We start from the raw sequence: 22,511 nt of genomic DNA, 5'->3' as shown, positions 1-22,511 counted from the left end.
TTGCCAAACATTTACTCAGTATTTCTTGTTTACTATAGTTGCACAGAGAGCACACTGACGTACATGTAGTGCCTGTTTAATCACCTGTGTTACTTTTTGGGATAACCAATCGGGTTAAAAGATTGGCCAGTGTCACTCTTGTCATCCACTTTGGGTATTGTTCTGCTGTTGTTCTGCTGTTGTTCTGTATGTATTGTAATGAAGATGGATCACCCTGTCTCCTATTAAAACATTAATTTTGATTTGTTGTGGCTCAATTCCTAATTTATGCAGACATCGCTAAATAAATGTTCATTGTTGAATTTTTTATATAACCTGTATCTGTAATGATGGTATTTACAGGGGGACATCTACATTTTTTTGGTTGGTATCTTAGAGGACACTACTCTAGGGTTGATGCTTGGTGCTCACTTTTTGAAACATGATTTTGTAGCCACCTCTCAGGAGGAACAGAATTGAGGGATGCATAGATAATGTGACATTTTACTTTAAACTGAAAATGAATAGAAACACATGACTTCATTTGAAATCAGTGACTGAAAACTAAGTGTACAAATATCCAAAACCCAAATGAAATAAAAAATATGTTTAGAGTGCATAGAAAAACTTGGTTCTTTCATTCTCGTTTTGTTCTTCTCTCCGAGACACAGAGTCACATGTGTGGCTGATAAAACTAAATCAAAAAAGCAACCAATCAAGAGCAGACTCCCATTGTTCACTACTATGTATCCTCAAATCTTAGGTATGCAAATGTTCAACTAGCTCTTTGATCTAGTGTGCATTGTTTATTTTGGTTGCACACTACGTGCATCTCTGGTTATACTGCATATGATCCACAAAAAAACAAAAAAAAAAAAACATAAAAAGTTCATAGTTAAACGTGATGGTTACTAAGTTATGTTGCAGCACATATGTCTCTAAAGTGCCTAAAAGGAAGATTTAAAGGGGGAGTGAAAAACACCTTTAAGAGGGTTTTTGTTCAAAAAGTATGTACATTAAAACCAGTATCTATTTAATTTCTGTGAAAATATCTTGGGGCTCTAAGCGGGATATCTTTTGGGGGCCCCACAATGCCAATTATGGACAGTTAAGGTACAAAAGCAGATACTGTATTATATTATATACCAAATTGATTATATTTTTCCCCTCTATGAACATGATGGCCATAGTTTACTGAGTGCCAAACATGTATGTAAAGCCACTCTAATGGAAGATAAATAAATACAACCAAATGTTTAAGCCTGATTTTAAATATATTCATAAATGATAATTTCTCAATTAGCCACTAATAATTTATTTGCATAAGATAAGGGATTCTTTCAAACACACTTTCAACTCTGAACTATTCTACTTAGCAGAAACACAATGAAAAAGGTAATAACTGCAAAAAGATTTTTTTTTTCTAAAACAAAAAACAAGTGAAGTTAAACATGAATACAAATATGAATACAAAAAAAATTAAAACAATCACTGCAACAAAATAAATATGAATAGTATTTATAAAGTGGAACCTCAAAATAAATGATGAAAAAGTTTAAACATTGAAATGAAAAATTAAATCAAAAAATTGTTTAGAACTTAAATGAAAAACATTACAGATTATTATCTCCAACCACTTTTTTATATTTTATTTTTTTGTTTTTCTTGTTTTGTAAAAAGCAAAGTCTTTTATAATGTCATCATAGGAAATCTGCCTTCCAACCTCATGGTTGATACTGATAATAACGTTGACAGTGTTTTTTGATGGATGTGGGGGTGTTGTAGCAGTTTGCTGTAAATAACAGGTTAAAGAAATGTGTCAGACAGCCATCGTGTAGGGGCCCCCCGTTGACCACGGGACCCTAGGCAGCTACTTAATCCACATAGTGGTATGGCTGGCTCTGTGTATGTGTGTTATTGTTGGCAAGTAACAATAACATCCTTCAAATAATGCTGTCTAATCATCATCTTGATTTACCATATTATAACATAGAACCAATCAGCAAAAAACACAGCCTCCAGTCCTTTTGAAACTACTGCCACATACTAGTGGTGAGCTTACATGTCATTGTTATTTAGCAGCTAGCTTATGACATTGTTATCAACAATCAAAGTAGCATTAGCATCAGCATCTACTAACTTTTCTGGGTGTATCCTGGACAGTTGTCGCTTAAAATTCTAAGGGGTCACTGCCTGCTGTTCGATCGTTCTGTTACACAACAAGCATGTTGCTCTGCATTTTCTGGCGCTGGCTGTAAAATATTTAATGGCAAAACACACAACCTGTGACTCCTCCTTTGACATTTTGTCCCACAGTGAACACAATGACACGTGAAAGTGTACGCAGGTAACACCAGTACGCAGGTAAACACACATGAAATCTGAAACTTGTCTTTTATCCGAACCTTATAACAGAAGAAATAGAAAATACATTAACAAACATTGATTGACAGATAAGCTCGAGTCCTCCTCCTCCTCCATCCAGAGCTCAAGTCCGAGTCATCAACAAATGAGTCGGAGTTGAGTCACGAGTCCTACATATGGGGACTCAAGTCACACTCTTTTTCCTTGAAAAATGTACATGTTTGAATCAAATGAGCCAGAGAAAAAACTCATCTGCACAGTGACACTTTATTCACATACATATGATATTATTATCAAAAGTAAAGTAAAAATTTTACAAAGGAAAACACAGTCCCCACTCTCAGTTAAAACAAGGACAAATCGTTCTGCAATGCCAAAGTTTTCAGATGAACTAATCAGCCACCCACAATGCTTTAGATGCAAACTTTGGGCACCCTGGAATTTATAATTGCTGCAAATTTGATTTAAGTTGGTATAGATAAGATACGAAACATTGTGGTAGCGAAACATCTTCAACCTGATTTGTATTTTGGACTACACACTGAATTTAGTTTGCCCCATTTTCTCTTGTTAATGTCTTGTTTGCACAAGAAAACAATTAATCACTGCACTTGAGTCTGTTTGACCCTGAACTACAGAAATAAAATACTTTCATTTGTGCTTTTGAGGGCATGTGTAGGATAAAAGAACATCAACCATATTTTTGATGATTGCAGGTTGTGGGTGAAGTAAATGTGGAAGATGGTGAGCCAAAACCATCTCCCAGGCATCAACCAGAATAACATCCATGCCTTCGAACACCGCCCTTAGAGCTTTGTCACATGGCTGTGAGTACCAGTCACTGTTGGTCAGTGTCACAGGAAATGCTGCGCTTTGAAGGTTTCCACTTCTTATCACCACCAAAGTTTCTGGAGCTCTTGTTAACAGTCGCTTCACTGCACTGCGAATGCTCATTAGCCGCCGAATGTAGATCTGAATGGGAAAATTTCCAAAGTGTGCCCAGACACTCAGAAATATGACAGTGTTGGAACCTCCTCTGATAGTATCAAGTTCATTAGCAATGTAGCGTAACTCGCTGATTGGAATAGTTCTGATACGTATAGGAGGACCATGACAGCGGAATGTGACCTGAATGTTGTTTTTATAGTCTAGAGACATAAATGGACTGGTTTTCTTTGACGCATGCAGGTTAAACTCCTTGAGACCTAAAAGCAATGCAGCAAAAAATAAAAATTAAATGAAGTCTGAACAAAATTATGAACTCATACAACTGGTAATGCAAGTATTACAAAGTCTTAACAGGATTTCTTATGGTGTAAATACCTGGAATTGCATTGTTGAGATATCCAAACCACTGCCTGATGGTTGAGTCACCGTACATGTGAATCACCTTACCTTTTAGACACTGTACAATGGATTCATTGTCAAACTGATGGAATTTAATATTGCCAAGGGATTGCCACACACCCTTATAATAGAAGCCAGTGGGTTTGAACTGTACACTGGTACTCTCCGCTGTTAGTTGATCTGGGAAAAGGTTAAAAACACCATTGTAGTTCATATTTACTTTAGCAACCTAAGTCAGTACCATTTGATACTGCTAAATACTGAAAGCTCTAACAATTAAGGGTTTTGTTTCACGTTCTTTTAAATTAAAATTTATGGCAAGTTAGGAACTTTAACAACACAGTTCTCTCCTGATGGGTTACATATTTACTGTAAAAATAATCTTAATGGAGATAAATATGCTCCTAACCCTGACACGTTTAAGATTTAACAGTAAGTGCTGTTTACCAAGTCTCTTTACAATGACGGTTTAAACAATAAACACTAATGTAGTACACCTACATAGTCTAGTCTCCTATCAGTAGGTTATGATAATAGCAGTTGATCTGGTCTTACATTGGCTTTTTTCATGCACAGTGAGGGATGAAGAATCAGTCGACAGTAGAGGAACGTTCATGTTGAGATTACTAAAACAAAGCATAAAAAGGTAGATGTTAAATGATATCAAAACTGCAATACTTGATTTGCCTTTGCATTCACAATAACATTGTGAATGCAAACTCAGCCACTTTAAGGTCTTAAAACATATGTTGTTCTTGCATAAAATAAAGAAATATTACTGTGGCAGTATTGGTTGACAGGGTGCAGCAGATTATTAAGCCACGCTCAATTTCATTTCAAGTTTTATTTCTTCAAATACCATATTTTTCGGACTATAAGGGGCACCGGATTATAAGGCGCACTATCAATGAATGGGTCTGACTGGGTCTATTTTCATACATAAGGTGCACCGGTTTGTTATTATTATTATTATTATTATTATTATTATTATTAATAAGGCACATTAAGCTAAACAAAATAGTCAGATAAGTCAACAACTCATTAACAATAACTCTCAACATTGTTCAGGTTTAACACATAAAATATAGAACATTACACTCACTTTTTCAGTTCAGCATGTTGAAGCACAGTACTGGTACATATCACTCCACGAGGCGCCTGACTACGGTAGCACTAAAGTGCCAAAAATCCATCAAGCAGTGCAGCTTCATAATTTACCAAAGTTGTACTAAAACATTTTGACATATTTCATACATAAGGCGCATCTGATTATAAGGCGCACTGTTGATTTTTGAGAAAATTAAAGGATTTTAAGTACACCTTATAGTCGGAAAAATACGGTACCTCATTTTTGGTTTCAAAAATCGTAAATTTCTTTTTTGCAATGTTAAGTGATAATTTGTTAACATCAAACAAGCTTTTAAGCACTGTAATTTCTTTTTCTATTTTTTTTCCAAAAGTTCATTCAATTTTGAGATTGCGATTGGTCTATAGTTTTCCATGAGATGCTTATCCCCATCTTTAAATATATCATATCATCTGGGAAAATTCAATGTTGGAATGATTGATTACATATGTGAGCCAATGGCTTAGTAATAAAATTAACAACTTCTGTAATAATCACTGTATCAATTTGGTGTATATCTGTTGATGTTTTACTTTTAAAGGCTCTTACTGTTTGAACTACATCCACTTCTGTTATACCACTCAAAAACATTGACTTCACATATAGATTTAATGTTTTTTTAGTCAAGCCTGTCTCCTCATAAGGCGGTATTTTTATTTATTTTTTTGCAAGTGATGGACCCATGTTAACAAAATAATCATTAAATTATTCCACTATTATTTCTTGTGTGTTTAGTTGTGTATTTTTATTGTTTATAAAGTAGCTTGGAACTTTTACGTCTATTTCCCAAAACCTGATTGATTGTGTTCCAAGTCTGTTTAATATTATTTTTGTTATTTTCAAATATCTAATTATAAAAAAATTTCTTTTGTATTTGGAAAATAGATGTCAAGTTGTTTTTTTTATAAATCTTATTCTCTCTTTTATTTTCTTTAGTTTTATTTTTCAAATATTGAACAAATAGATACATTTTTTTATCAGTCAATGCTGAACCACCGACACCGGAGGATTCTCTACATTTGTAAAACTACATGACAATTGTTACTATTGTTTAAAAAAATACATTGTTCCACAGTGAACCTAAAGCCCTCCGAAAACCTTGAATGTATGTGTTGCTTAGTAGCTGCTAAAGGTGGGACATTATATTATGCAGTGATATACCATGATATTAAAACGTCACAATATATATTGTCGATGGTACGAGTGGTACTGTACGTGAAGAATTCCTTTCCATCCCCGCGACATCTGTCCCAAGCTAGCGTGGCTTTTTTAGGTGCAGGAGGCGTAAGCTGAGTTTCCATTGCAGTTTTTCGTAATAAAAAGCGATATTAATGAATGTTGATAAAGTATAATTACGCTTTGAACGTATTTTAATTGAACATTGTTTTGGGCAGACGCTTCATAACTCCCATGAAATCTCACCCCGCGAGACTTTGCTGCAGAAAGACAGATGTTCAGAACCTCCTGTTGTCAGAGTGTGTGTGTGTGTGTGTGTGTGTGTGTGTGTGTGTGTGTGTGTGTGTGTGTGTGTGTGTGAGTGTGTGTGTGTGTGTGTGTGTCGGTGCGTGGCCCTTTAACTGCAAATGAATGCACTGGCAGCTCGACCAGTGTGCAGAGTGAGAGAGCGTGTGAGCAGAGCAGATCTATTATAAGTTGTATGCCGTTTTGAGTGATTGGCATGATAAACATTGCAGCTGTTGAATTAAACCAGAGTCCCATGTCGTACTCAATGACTGCTGTGAAGCAAAGTTAGACTCCCCTTTGTCTTCCGACAACGGTCTTAAGATATTCCTTGGAACACTCTGCATTCCTTTGTTGTTTCACGTTTAATGTGGCAATAATTTTGAAGTATAATGCTAAGAAATCCTCCTCTTCTGTTTACTCTATTTGCGTAAAAAGTGTTTTCATGGCGTCTTTGCGACACATTTCAATATCAAAAAGTCTGAAATACGTCCTCATGAAAGCGTGATTTTTTCCAAATTCTATTTCTCTATTTAGATTTTGCGCATTTCCAAGGGGAATGGAAATGGTAAACGGACATGATATACTGTATATAGATATATGATATTATATAGTGCTTTTATGCCTACACTGAAGTAATCCCAAAGCACTTTACAATATCAACTCATTCACCCATTCACAAACCAATGAGACTGAGCTGTCATGTGTCTTGCCTAAGGACACTTTGATAGATAGGTATAGACTGGGATCGAACCCCCAACATCTCGATCAGAAGACCACCCGAGCCATATTCGCTACAGCTAGAGTCAATGTCTAAAGGCCTGAATTTCTGAAAGAAAACTTAGACATGCTAATATTGTTTAAAAATTACGTGTTCATATCTTAAATCTGGAACAGTTCTCGTTTAATGATTGAAAACTTGTTAGGCTAAGTTCATGCAGGGATAGGATTTTCTTTTTAGAATGTCATTATGATGCCATGATTTGTTTTTAATTTTAGTCTGGTATGAATGTCAGTCTTTTTGCACTTTAATGGGAAAAATTGGTCCTATTTATGTTATAGCTTATTTTATTTGTTTATATTCCTATTGAAATGAAAAGGTCACACCCAGGATAAATATGCCCAGAATTCAAGTCCCATAAAAGCATGTTTCTTTCCCTGCATTTTTTGCCAATTACATTGCACAAACATCTAAATAGGGTACTCACTGTTTAAAAAGCTTGTACTCCTGGGGTCTAATGGGGTGAGAGTATCCACCCTTGGAATGCTCAATCCTGGTATCACAGCTCAGGTTTTTGGGTTTCAGACAGAACCAGGGCTCACCTGTGCGGACATCAGTGTAGTTGCAAACTGGCTGTGTTGTAGGCCTTAAGCATACATTGCACACTGTAGTTTCAGTAACTGAGCCTGAGCGAAAAGTTCCATTGAAGTAAACCCTATCGAGATGCTCTGTGTTTAGCCTTTGCAGCACTGTGACGGCTTCACTGGGGTGAACCAGAATCACCTGATGGGCAGAGAAACAGATAATTTATTTGCAAACAATTTGAATGATTCAGGTTCTAATACAAACATATTCCATTCCAATTCAGTAAATCTTAGATTGCTGAATGATATATGATAAAACATGAGATACTGATCGGAAATTATTTGGAACAGATTTGAATCAGAATTGCAATACATGTCAGGAGATGAACAAGACCCTGAGGTACTTGAACTTCTCCACTTGGGGTAGGATCACATCCCCAACCCTGAAAAGTCATTCCACTTTTTTCTGATCAAGAACTATGGACTCAGATTTGGAGGTTTGATTGTCATCCCGGCCGCTTCACACTGTGAACTGATTCAGTGAGAGCTGAGGGTCACGGCCTGATGGAGCCAACACGACCACATCATCTGCAAAAAGCAGTGACTCAAACCTAAGGCCACTAAACCAGGTACCCACGATGCCCTAACTGCGCCTAGAAATTCTATCCATAAAAAATTATGAACAGAATCAGTGACAAAGAGTAGCCCTGGGTCCAAACCTCACTGGAAACAAAGTCAAACTTACTACCGTCATTGCAGACGGTAGTAAGCTCTGATTCTGCTCATACAGGGAATGGATGGCCTGTATCGGGTAATCCAATATCTTATACTCCTGGGAGAATCCCCCACAGGAATTAGAGAGGGACATGGTCAAATGCCTTCTCCAAGTTCACAAAGCACATGTGGACTGGTTGGGCAAACTCGCATGTACCTTCAAGGGCCCAGCTAAGGGGGTGGAGCTGGGCAACAGTTCCGCGACCAGGACAAAAACCCCATTGCTCCTTCTGAATCCGAGTTTCAGGCAAATCCTCCTCTCCAGTACCCCTGAATAGACCTTACCAAGGAGGCTGAGGAGCATGATCCGTCTATAGTTGGAACACACCCTCCTAAAAAGAGGGACTACCACCCCTGTCTGCCAGTTCATAGGAAAATATATTTTGGCTTAAGATGTTCTGACCACAATTAACAATCACCATTAGTTGACAAGTTTGTTAACAAATGTCGATTCCAAAGTAATTATTTAATCAATTATTTTAAATGACAGTTATGTAAATAACCTGCAAACACATTGTGAGATACTATATATAATGAGCTGATATCAACATAAAACTGCAATTAGATGGTAAGTAGTTGTACCTCAACCTGAGCTTGTCCTTTCCAGACCAAAGGGAACACAGCAGTGTAGCTGCCATTGAGATGATCCACCACCTGCCCGCTCACACCTGCTTGCAGATCTCGGTTCTTTAGCGAAGCGACTAAAAAGTCTCCTCCTGAAGTCTTGGGATGGCAGTAGTAGTCCCTTATTATGATGCTGACCTCCAGCTGATCGCCTATGTACCACTGTCCTCCTCCCACCTTTGGGAGAATGGTGAACTCACTGCATGATGGATCACTGGTATTTTTAAATCTAAAATTAGATGTTATTGATGGAATCTTTGGCCATGCAATGGATTGAAGGATGTTGTCTTCCTCACAAGCCTCTTCAGGAGAGATTGATCGAAATGCACAAATGCTCTGTTTGAAGCTAGGAATATGATGGAATATGTTGGCATAGGCGTTTACCTGGACCTGGAAGAAAATGTTCCATGATTTCCAAACAGCAAAAAAAATCGGCATGTTGGTCCAGTCTGCATCTTTGTAAATGAATCACATCAGACTGCCTTAATTCTCAGCCTTACATGTCATGATCTATTTACCAGCGGTGGGCGTGTCATGAGTGTGCATGAGAAAATGTGCATAAGAGAAACGTGTGTAACTGCATGCTTGAACAAAAATGAACAAAAATCTGAAAACCAGATGAAAACACAGCTTTTAAAACACAAAAAGCTACCATTTCATAGCGCTGAAAGTTCTGTGATCGTACCGAATGCCATCATCATCACTCTCCTTCTGACTGTCTTCTGCTATTTTAAAAACATTACAAGTTGTTTACAACATTTTTATTTGTTTATTTTGCGTTCTACATTATTAAATGTTGTCCATCAGCCTCCAATTGAACTTCTTCAAATGTACTTTAGTGCTTCTGTGCACTCACCTCTCCACGTTTAAATGAGCAAAATATTCATTTAAATAAGGCGGTCTCAACCACGTCTATACGCGCACATTTAAGTGCTACAATGTTAGTGAATTCCCCACAGCAGGTAGGGACAAATTTAGGGACTCACCTGGTTTACCACCCTTTATTTCAGATCTTAGTGACTCCACTTCTAAGGGTCCTACTTCATTCTGAACAGAAAATAGCCATGTAGGTCATGTAGAAGCTTAGAAAAACATATTATTTGTCACGGGTATATAATTTTCGGAGAAAAATGTCTGGGGTTTAAGAGGGAAGGGCAATGAAATGTTTTCATATTCATGGTAGAACAGTGTCACCTATTGGATCTTCAAGCTAACATCAGCTATCAGTGAGCTTCTGTGCATGGATGTCAGACAATAAACCTTTTTACTGAGAAATACGTCGCTGTTGCTTAACCTATAATGCACAGATATTACAGGTTTCTATGGCATGTTTATGAATTTGTTAAACCTCAAATTACACAGAATATTTTAGTAATAAATTATATGAGCTGCATTTTATCCACTGCATTACCATAGAGGTAGGCAACTTCTATCACAGCGGGGCCATAAAAATGTGTTAGTTTGCATCAATGCAACGAATTCAGGTTTTCCAAGGTATCAATAAGCACAACCTACATAGTTACTGTTTTTACGTTACTGCAACTACGATTAATGGAAAAATAGTTAATTAATTAATTAAAAATGCACTGTTCTGATACACTATCAGTCTCCCTCCAGAAGTAAAGCCAGGTGTTGTATTGCTCCGCCTCTGTGAACAGGCCGTTGTCAGTGAAATAGTCTCGTTGCGCCGGTGGAAGTAGTCCTTTCTTGTTCATTTCCAAGAAATATGTATATTTTGGAAGACAATTTTTTTTGTGTGCCAAAATCAGTTTGGTGTGACTTTTTAGCTAAAATGTCTTACTTGGGAATAATCATTGAACCACTGCAGCAACATTGTGCTTAATGTAATATATTAACAACAATAATGTAAAATTACACGCAATATGAATTACTGATATAAAATAAACATGCACTATATCAAATGTTTATTATATACATATAAATTCATTTATACACTCTACAGAGTGATAAAAAAAAAAAAAAAATTAGAAAGTGCAAAAAAAAAGTTTAATTATTTACAAATGACCTTGACTAACTAGCTTTCTACTAAACAAATTTGATGTGAAACAACATACAAAAGCTTAGAATCAAACAACAAAAAATAAACTAAAATGTATAAAAGAAAATGAAAAAAAAAATCTGAATCCAGATAACAGTTTTATCATTCAGTGAAGATTGGCATTAAGAAAAACAAAGTGCCTCAGCTTTGGGTTGATCCTGTGGGGTAAACTGTGCGCAAGAGTATTTATTTATTGGAAAAAAAAATCTACAATAATAAAGTGCAGCAATATTCATTAACAGGTACAAATACAGATGGGCATTTATGTGGTTAATGAAGCCAGGGAAATAGATTTAATGACATATATAATTAGGAAAAAATAAAAAGATAGAAAAAAAGGAGAGGAAACTAAATAAATTAATAGAGATAAATAAATAATGATAAAGGGGTGACAGGGAAACACAATAATAATTTTCAGACATATATGTATGTATTACATTATTTAGTTTCACAGCTCACACCATGTTTCATGGTATTAAAATATAAATACATTTCATTTTTAAAATGATGTCTGGTGTGTTTTGCGCCCATTTAGCTTTATGGATTTGCGTGCGAGAGTAGCCACTGAATTCACATTCGAGCAAGCAGGAAGAGATGTCGAGCAAGCAGGGAGTTACTGAGATCACTACCGATGACTTACAACACCCAAGTTCAATCAACACATAAAAATCAGTCAAAATGATAAAATAGTCAACATAATGAGATTCTGTAAGTTGTACTTTTCTTCTGTTTTCCTCACCTTTTTTTTTAACTAATGACTCACAAACCCAAGTTCGATCAACACAGAGACATCTGCCAAAATTCAACACAATGAATAACTATAGGTTTTACTTTCTAAAACTTGTAAAGTTGCGTTTACTATTCAAGACTTGTCACAGCGCTTTGTGTTAAAGAGAGGGAGCAAGTGGACATAACTAAATGGGGCTGCAATGTTTTACAGTGTATATCTATCACTGAACCCAGATGACTATGGTCACATTGAGGTGTTGTATGACTGCTTAGAAAAAGTAAACTGCTGGAGGAGTGAAAACTTCCTTCAACTAAATCGTGACAAGATGGAGGTGATTGTCTTTGGTAACAAGGAAAAGAGGACTGCTGTCAGTGAGTACCTTGAGTTTCGATCTTTAAAAGCTAAAGACCAAGTCAAAAACCTTGGTGTTCTGATTGACTCAGATCTGACATTCAGCAGTCAGATGAAAAGAACATCTCCAGAGTGAAAGGTTTATTGACTCAGAAAGATCAGTAGAAACTGGTCCATGCTTTTATCTCCAGCAGACTGAACTATTGTAATGGTCTTCTGTCAGGAATCCCCCAAAAGAGCATCAAACAGCTACAGACAACATACGGCAGAATTTTTGAGCGGTGAGTCTGCTGCGGCAGCATCGTCGTCAGTGGCATCACTAATTTTGCTCAGAAAACCAAACTCCAAAAGTCTCATTTGGAACTATTTTGGCTTTAAACGAGGCAGAGACGGTAAAGCAATTGGAGATTCACTGTGCAGGCGCTGTCACCAGCTATAGGAGTCAAAGAAGAACACTTTTTTGTTTGTTTTTTCCACACAAACTCAGAGCGATCTTTTTTATTTTTTATTAATTTTATTTAGTTACAGTTATTTACAATGTACAAACAATATTTACAAATTATATACATACAAAGGAGGGATCACATCTAAACTCATAAAACACCAGTGACGTCACCCAGAAAATGCATACAAATATAGTTTTCACAGGGAATATGTTATTAGAATTATGTCCAGCAGCTAATAATCATACACGTTCACATTGATTAGAACTGTGTTCTATTTCATCCTTACTGACTGCCAGAGGCGGTGCTTAAAGCACTGGATGTTCCATCTCGCGCATGCGCAGGCCGAGTAATTATATCAACAAAGTCACCTGTGATCCCTGGATGACCCGGAGAGTCTATATCTACCGGTGTCATCAGGTAATCTGTTCCCTTCTATCTTCTTGCGATTGCAGATAACAATAGCAGGTCGGTTGTTTCCTATTCACAGCTTGTCGCTTGTAGCTTCGTAACCGTAAGGCTGGCGCCATGAGTGTTCTCATCCGCTAGATGCTGCGACTTGCTGTTTTCCCTTTAAGTGGGGCTGGGACTTAGTGACCAGTTTACCAGGAGCTGCCTGAGGTGGTGAGTACCGTACACTTTGATGTCATCGGTGGTTTTTGCCTTGTGATTGTATGCTGGATCAGACTCGGTAGCTCCGCGGCTACGCCACTGTCTCTTTTCAGTGATTAAATGGCTACAGTTAATCTGCTGTGTTGCTATGCTGCTCTGTTAGCATCATTGTGGTTACTCTGACCTGTGGATTTGCTGGTGTGAGGCCAACACGGGCCTCCCGGCACGTTGCTGCTAAACGGCGGCCGGTGTTTTGAGTGTACATACTGAGCGGCTGCGTTGCCTCGCCGCTGCTCACTCTCTCCCCTGCTAACGGCAGTGTGCACGTTGCTCGGGTGTTGCTCCAGTTAGATTCACTGGGAGCACAGTTTGATCACTCCAGGCCGGTGCACTTGCTGACCTGAGTGAAGTTCCTTCATTGAAGCCGCCGCAGCTCAGCAGTTATCAATATAACCATTATTAATACAATTATTATTCAAATAATAATAATTTGTATAATTATTATTCATAAATTATATTATTAACACAATTAATAATATTAATTAATATTAAGGAAGAATTGGAAGAATGGACTGCCATTTGTGTGTCTCCGGCATGGCCCCCCTTCAGGCAGAGGACGGTCACAATCAGTGTCCTGCTTGCCTGGGCATTGACCACCTAAGAAAGGGGGTGGTCCGGTAATCCGTGCATGAACTGTAGTTTTATGCCTCATGCACTGCGACTCTCCAGGTTGGCTGAGGCTGAGGGCACAATAGACCTGCCCTCATCAGATAGAGCCAACTGCGTTGCTAAGCGTGCAGGCACAGCGTCTGGCAATCCTCCTTGGAAGGCAAGGAAGGTTGATGCTCTGGCTATTAAGGTGGATGCTCTCACCACCAAGTTTGCGCAGATTAAGGCCATTTTGCTTAACCGTGGCTCAGGTGTTAGTGGGTCGTCTTCTGATCGAGAGGTTGGGGTTCGATCCCAGTACCTGACTATGTGTCGAAGTGTCCTTGGGCAAGACTCTGACCTGTTTGTCATTTAGCAAATAAATTACTGCAAGTGTTTATTATGTAGCCCAATGTAAACCTACACAATAGCCTACTAAATATTCACCTTAAGTAAGTATACTGATAGATTCACATGCTGTAGGATACCATGACAAACTACCGGTGGTCATCGTCACATCCTAAATATTATTGATTTTGGGTAGCATCTAGCTTGTTAAGCAGGTGAGCAGTCGGCCCTTTTATGCCCAGCTGTGTGGCGTTGAGACAGGCTACTTCACAACAGAGACAAATAAATGCAAGTTCTAGCTTATTTAGGGCCCTATAAAATCCGTGTTAACGGAATCGCGGATGGAATTACGGAATCGACCAATAAAAACGTTTAAACGTGGAAATGGACAATGGGGACCACTTATTAGGCGCGCCGCCCTCTCTCCTCCTATCCTGGCTGCATTAAACTCATCGTAAACCACCACAAACACCCTCTAAAACAACGCAAATCATCACTGACTCCTAAATACAGAATCTCCAGTGCACGTTAACTTTGCTGTGCCTGTGAAGCTCCGTCCATGTTTCGTGTAGTGCAGCAGCGCTCCGTCAAAACGTGATCAGCTTTAATCATCTTCCCCTGCTCAGTGTTCGAACTGTTATGCCTGGCTAATTAACAATAACTCAGTTCGTGTTGTAATTTAGTTCTTCTTATTCCAGTTTTTTGTCCGTGACTCGTAGTTACACATCCACAGTCAGCAAGCTACCTCAAGTACAACCGTTTTAGTGGGAACTTCCGGTTTACAAAATAAAAGTCCGTTGGAGCAACGTTATTTGAATGTTACATTCTAACATCTCATCAGAGCTACAGTAAAATGCATGTTGAAATAATTAATTAATAAAAAAATAACTAATGAAACACAATAATGAAAACAATCAAAGTTTATACTTGAATTATTATTATTATTATTATTATTATTATTATTATTATTATTATTATTATTATTATTATTATTATTATTATTATTATTATTATTATTTTAAGTAAGCAATGAAAAATGGTTTCTTTTTAGAGTGTGCATGGCTTATTAGCCAGAACATTGCTTTGTTGTTTTTCTAAAAAAGATGTTTGTTTTCTTTTGTTTTTTAACTTCACTGTATTGCATGGTGTTACTTTTGTCCTGACTATGGGGGACAAAGTTAACAAAGTGCAACATCTAGCCAACGTCAAATTCCACATTACAAAGAAGATAATTTAAATTAGGTTAATTTAAACTAAGTTGATCAGAACTTAATTAATAAACCTCATCAGATTCAGTAAACCACTGATCCCTGAGAAGAAATCAGGTGACATTAATGCTGTTCTCATACATCTTTATACTGTATGACATATAAATAATTAAAAAGGAGAAGCCAGAATAACCCATGCCACTACAACTTATATCTACCTTTTAATTGTGTGTACTTTATTTTTGACATACATTTTTGTTTAATTGTGAGTTTTTTTTTCATTTATTATTATTTATTTTGTTTCCTCACAGGAGTTAAAAAACAATATTTTCTTTAAAAAATGATAAATATTTCTAAAAAAACGGAATTTAAAAAATTGAAGTGGAAAAAACGAAATTTGTTTTTTAAGTAATTAATAAGTATTTCTAACTTGTACAAATACATTGCAGTTCATAAAAATAATAATAATAATAATAATAAAAGGCTTTAGTATCGCCATATTACCCAGAACGTGATACTTTGTCTGGCGTAGTATCGTGGTTACTCATTTTAGTATCGTGACTCTAGTCAGAACACATTACTCCAGTTTTAAAGTCATTACACTGGCTCCCAGTTAGCCTCAGAATAGACTTTAAAGTTCTGCTGCTGGTGTATAAATCTGTGAATGGGTTTGGTCCAGAATACATCAGTGAGATGTTAAGCCAAATTTAAGATTCGGCATAAAATTCCCCGCCGTAGACGCCTTGATGCGTAGTCAGCTTATAGGGCTGTGATTGGTCAACTCCAAACCTCAGCCCCGGTCTCGGCCTTTTCTAGTCACACCGCCATGTTTCAACTTTTAGCATAGCGATACAAGAGTTGTTTCTACAGTAAATTGAGTCAAAGAGAGAACCGAGACAGAATAAAAGTAGCAGAGTTTCATTATTTCCTTTCATGGCTGCAGCACACGTGAAGCACCGCCAAACGGAGTCAATCACAGACAAAAGGTGTGTGTTTACTGTTATTATCACTACCACTGCCTTGTCTCTGCACCTACAGTGTGTTTGTGCAAGTGTTTCATTAACAGTAAACAATGACCAACATGCTGTGGAGGCTGACAGAGGAGCAGACATGACGTTATGTTTAAGGTGATCTTTACAGCGCTGTCCCGCTCCAAAAATTATGCAAAAGTAAACATGTTAAAACCATATTTATGCTGCTCTCTGATGAACATTAGACTCGTGAATTTAATCTGGAATTCACAAAGCTTATAAGACAGTTACTCACCAGACATTTTAGAAAGAGCTTCTCTGATTCATCACAGACAAATAAGGGCAGATCTTCCAGGCATGTTCTCATACGATGCTGCGCAATAACTGTTTTCTTAAATCTGAATATAATTACCATTATTTTCTTTTTCATTAATAATATTTTTATTATTGTTAATTTTACTACTATTGTATTAAAGTCATTGCTATTCTTATAATTACCATTATATTCTTTTTCATTATTAATATTTTTTATTATTGTTACTGGTGTTCTCATTGTTTTATTAGCATTGCTATATTATCATTATATTACCTTATAATTATTTAATTTTGTTTATTATTAATCGTTTTTAACATATTATATTATTTTATTACTATTAATATCATTATAACATTACTTTTATAACTATTATTACTTTCATTATTAATACTATATCAATATCATTATCTTTGTATTATTAGCATTGCTATATTATCATCATTTTTATTGTCATTGTATTATTAGCATTGCTATATTACCTTATCATTATTTCATATTGTTTTTATCATATTATTGTTACTAGATTCTTATTATATTACTTTGTTATTGCTATTATTACTATTATTATTAATATGACCATTATTATTATTACTATTGCTATTTTCACTAATAATATTATATCCGTATCATTATCTTTATTATTATCAGGGCTCTACACAAACTTATCCAGTGGTGACACTGGTGTGACCAACTTTCTCTGTTAGTCGAGGGGGTGTACAGCATAGACATACATGCTGATGAATAGTTGACTTAACTGGCTACCGTAGTTACCATGTCTCTCTTAACAACCTGCGACGGATTATGTGCAAGAAGCGCACGCGCATGTGTGACAGATAACCCAAGGAGGACATGGCTGGCACACACACACAGTATGTATAATAAAAATATACTAAATGAGTAAAATAAAACTAAACAATGCACAAAAAGACAACAGAAAGATACAAAAATACACATAATGACTCCAAAAACATACATTACAGAAAAATACATCAAACAAAAAAATTTAAAAATGAGTAAAAAAAAATAACTAGAACTGCAAGCAGTTATGAAAGGGGGCCAAGCCTTCCCGCGCGACTCGCCCCCCCAGGTTTTTTACTTACACCCATACAGTCACATGCTAACCAAGGATCTCAGATTTGGTGTTGTTAGCATTTATTTTGACCAAGATATGCAACAGTTATGCATTTTTATAGCTAGCTAGAAAAATTTACTCAGTAATTATTCGCGCATATTTTGAGCCAACAAAATTATTTTATCAACTTTAGAACAAGTCCAACTGAAGACTCTACGTGCCAAGTTTCATGCCGATTAAACAAAACCCCAAGGAGTAATTTGACAAAGTAGGTTTTTGATATGTAGTGACTTACAAAAAGCAATGTGCTGTGGGAGTGGGCGTGGCCTATGTCAGAAGATGCAAATCTATGTAGGAAACATGTGGATATAAATTTTTATGAAGATGTGAATCAAATTGCGAAATTTAAAGGCCAAAATGTTTTTGCAATTATAGCGCCACCTAGTGGCGCAATTTTTGGTATAGGTGGTCTGTGTGGTCTTCTATATCTACCCTGTAAATTTCACTGCCCTCAACATAATAATTCAGCAGAAATAAATGTTTGTTTATTTACGTGTTATGATGTAATAAGCCACGCCCACTTTGACCAATCGCGAATAACTTTGAGATATCGCCTCAGGAGGGACCCAAAATCACACCCTCCAAATCTGGTAAAAATTTGTCGTGCCATTGAAGAGATTTAAATATACATTTTTTGTAGCGCCCCCTAGTGGCCTACATCATTCAAATTTTGTGTATTTCCTCACAGTCACATGCCAACTAAGGATCTCAGATTTGGTGTTGTTAGCATTTATTTTGACCGAGATATGCACCAGTTCGCATATTTATTGCTAGCTAGAAAACTTTACTCGTTAATATTTTGCGCATAATTTACCCGAACAAACTCATTTGTTAACTGGATATCACGTCCAAATGAAGACTCTACGTGCTAAGTTTCACGCTGATTGGACAAAACCCCAAGGAGGATTTCGAAAAAGTAGGTTTTTCAGTTTTTGCGATTTTGCTCCGTGAAAAGTTTAGGCGGAAATGGGCGTGGCCTAGCCCAGGTGATTCAGTACTATTCAAGGAATCTGTGGATACGAAGGTTTTGAATTTGCAACAAACGGTGTGGGAGATATTGGCCAAAACGCATTGACTTTTGTTATAGCGCCACCTGCTGGCGTACATATGTGAATTTTTGCGTCCAAGGTCGCCTGGGGATTTTGGACCCAACCACCAAAGGGCACCACCCTACCTTGCACGGTTTATTCTGCAGCACCACTTTTACCCAAGGAAAAATAATAAAAACCCTTGCGATTACAATAGGGTTCCTAGCACCGCTGGCCCCCTAATAATAAAAATCCTTATGATTACAATAGGGTTCCTAGCATCGCTGGTCTTAGGAACCACGTATGCTTACATACGCGGTTCCCTGGCCCCGCGGGCTTGGCCCCCTAAATATTATAATAATAAAAATCCTTATGATTACAATAGGGTTCCTAGCACCCATGGTCCTAGGAACCGCGTATGCTTACATACGCGGTTCCTAGGACCAGCGGGCTTGGCCCACTAATTATACAAAAAATGCACAAAAACACAACAGAAAGATACAAAAATACGCAATTCTACCCCTTATGCTCCTACATGAATGCATACTTCCGACGGGCACTGTACTAGTAGACTAATAAAATAGTCATATGACCTATCAACATTTTAGAAAGTGTAAGCATAAATATATCAAAGCTATGTTGAAAACATTAAAACTGACAACAGTCCGTCTGACTGATCCTGCAGTTTTCATTAGCCTGGGGTCTCTGGGGCATCTGGCCTGGGGTTCCTAGCTCCTGTTGTTGCTGCCGGCCTGGCTGCAGCTTCGAGCCCAGGGTGGCACCTGGGTTTGCAAAAGCGGTTCTTGCAAAACCCGGTCATGGATGCACTGGCACGCCTTGAGCTGCGGGATAAGCTTGTACTGGGCTTAACCTTAAGCACATTGATCCCAAATACCAGTTTTAGCTATAACCACTCACTCCTTCCCTCTGTTCCCAGCCACCACCATTATACTTAAGCTGGGTGCTGTGTCACACGGTTTAATTTCTCCACACTCACCAGACTGGCTGAACTGAGTACGCAACACAATATGCACACATATTTCACATACATCACATTTCCCCTTAAAACAGTTGACTCTCCCTTACCCCTTCCATTTCCCCACCCTTAGTAACCTTCTCTGTTCCCTTCCCCCTCTGATTTTCAAAACAGAATACTGAAATTGTGCCAAACGTTCTTGTTATGTGAGAATTAACTTCAGCTGAGGTAAGAATCAGCATTTTTTTTATAGATTTAAAAGCATTTATAGATATAAAAGTCCTCAGGGGCGAATCTAGAAAAAAATGAATGGGGTGGCAAGAGGGGCCCAGGAATTTCTTAGAGGTGGTGACATATAGCAGACGTGCATAAAGCATAAGGGATTATAAAGCCGGGTATCGGCAGGTACCTCACGATGCAATATATTGCAATATTTTTTGCCAGCGATAACGATATTATCGCGATCATCAATATATTGCAGGCAAATGAATCCATGATACATCAAGATAACTGTCACTGAAGACATTCAGAATTTATCTACTGCACTGAATTCATTTCACAGGAATTACAAAACATTGTTAATCAATTTCACATGAATGACAGCCAAGTGTATACAGCACAGTATAAGAAGTCTGAATGCAGTTTTATGACATGGTTAAAATGAGTCTGTGCATTATTTGCAGTTAAAAAGAGCCACTGCAACATTGGCTCTTTTTAACACACACTGACAACAACTAGTCCAATGTCCTTATGTTATGTTTAAGTCTTTTAGGAAAGCCTGATACAAAATATTGCTTCACCAAAATATTGTTAATGTTTGAACAAATTAACTTTAAATCATTAAAAACAAAATGAATGCAGAAAATACTCATCAGTGGTAATATTATCAACTTCTCTGTAAACATGGACACATATCAGTGATGTTTAACAAGCACAATCTTCATTTCTGTGAGATTCACCAAGGATCTTCACCATGTTTTCATTGACAGACATTGATTTATAGACACGCAGAAGTGAATGGACATGAACCTCTTGGCCCAGCAGTCTGCAACCTTTACTCTTAAAGGAGCCATTTTGTCTAAAAGGTCTATTAAAACAATAGTGTGTGTAAAATTCTATACAGTTACAATTATATCGAATAATGTTACATGAACAACATTTTTTTGAGTTAATGTATTTGAAGGGCTACAAAAAATAACTTGAACTACATTACACATGATCATGTCGGTCAACACATGGTAATTGCTAATATATTGCAACATATCAAGCATGCATATAAAGCCGACATGTTGGCAGTTACTGTAAATATTTTTTTTCACACACAGAATCTCTTATTTTCTTTGAGAATAGTCTTTTTGTTAGTTTCGTTAAATTACAAGGGATTTAAAACTGAAGGTTTGCCACAGGTGCAGAAAAAGTTGATGGTCTGTAGATTTTGCAGGAGCTGAAGTAGGAAGGTGGCAGAGTTATTGCACAATATGATACGATTTTTAGGTTAACAAATGGTTTTATCATAATTATATTTGCAGTTATTGTCATTAATCATTAAAACCCACTGTAAGAAATAACAATTCATTATTTTAATATATTTTTGAAAACTATAGGGAGTAGGGATGGGTGATATGGACTAAAAAATGATCCCGATAATTTATGGTTTTTATCACAATAACAATAAACATCATGATAAATAAAAAACTATATATAAATAAAACAATTCCCAACTTAAAGTGTAAACAGGTTCCTTACAAACACAAATAAATCTGAATACATCAACACATTTAAAAAGACTACAATAGCTGGTGACTAAAAGAGCTTACGAGCTGATATTTTATGGAATATATGTGGATTACTATTAGTGTTATTGTAAGTAATTCATTTATTTCCTCACTTAAAATGAAATTATTTTCAAAAAAAAAAAAGCACAGGAAAAGCACAAATAACTTGTGTTTTTACTGTTGCTGAATCTTGTTTCAATAATCTTATGAGTTACATAAAGTTATGGTTAATAAGTAACTGATGATTTAATCATTCAGTATATTTAGGTGTAATAATCTCAATAGTTACATTAGTCTAATGGGACCAGCTTTGTCTGTGAACACGTGATAATATAATTAAAAAATATTGCGTTTCAGAAGTTTGGACGGATGTAGAGTGACATTAATATTATAAATAATAAGTTGACAACAAACAGGGGCAGTTTTGGCCTGTGGAACAAGGATTTTATGGGCATTCTTGGCTAAATTGAGGGACAAATGACCCGTGGCCCTCGCTAATTTCCGACATGGGAATTTATTGTTTATATCATATTCTTACCGGTGAGAATATTTTTGACGATAAATCATAAACGATAAAATATCGCACATTCCTAATAGGGAGCCATCACAAAAAGTGTCAAAGAGCCACATGAGGCTCCAGAGGTTGCAGACCCCTGGACTAGCCAATAGCTTGACACTGTTAATGTTTACTGGAGTGGAGAAGAACATCCATACAGAAAAACAGCTTCTGTCCATGAAAACAAACAGGAAAATTGTCACATCCATCACATTGAAGAACCATTCTGTAACATTTAACAAAGTGTAAGACTTGGAATTGTGAGTGATAAAAAAGTGTGAAGTAGTTCTATTTAAATTAATACAGTGCAATATGTTTTTCATTTTACAAAAATATGGCTTTAAATCAGTTGTTTTCACTGTAACAAACTGTAAGCAG

At 36.8% G+C, this 22,511-nt stretch overlaps 1 protein-coding gene across 1 annotated transcript; it reads right to left on the bottom strand.

Moving 5' to 3' along the window:
* Positions 1 to 2,994: 2,994 nt before the first annotated feature.
* Positions 2,995 to 10,814, bottom strand: LOC114465846 (NXPE family member 3-like). Its single transcript, XM_028451118.1, has 6 exons — positions 10,782 to 10,814; positions 8,939 to 9,370; positions 7,486 to 7,781; positions 4,270 to 4,316; positions 3,667 to 3,885; positions 2,995 to 3,548 (listed from the first exon to the last, which is right to left on the bottom strand). Exons 1-6 carry the CDS (start codon positions 10,812 to 10,814, stop codon positions 2,995 to 2,997), a joined length of 1,581 nt encoding a protein of 526 aa, XP_028306919.1.
* Positions 10,815 to 22,511: the final 11,697 nt, after the last annotated feature.

This window comes from Gouania willdenowi, chromosome 6 (assembly GCF_900634775.1).
Source record: "Gouania willdenowi chromosome 6, fGouWil2.1, whole genome shotgun sequence".
NCBI classification, from domain to species: domain Eukaryota; kingdom Metazoa; phylum Chordata; class Actinopteri; order Blenniiformes; family Gobiesocidae; genus Gouania; species Gouania willdenowi.
This window is presented reverse-complemented; position numbering and strand designations above follow the sequence as displayed.

Excerpts from the sequence above, each read along its gene's own strand:
- LOC114465846 (XM_028451118.1), bottom strand. The coding sequence starts at position 10,814 with ATGTTGCTGCAGTGGTTCAATGATTATTCCCAA. Across the intron at positions 3,886-4,269 it reads GTCGACTGATTCTTCATCCC|TTAACCTTTTCCCAGATCAA; the intron begins TCACTGTGCATG and ends ACAATGGTGTTT. Across the intron at positions 3,549-3,666 it reads TCTCAACAATGCAATTCCAG|GTCTCAAGGAGTTTAACCTG; the intron begins GTATTTACACCA and ends CATTGCTTTTAG.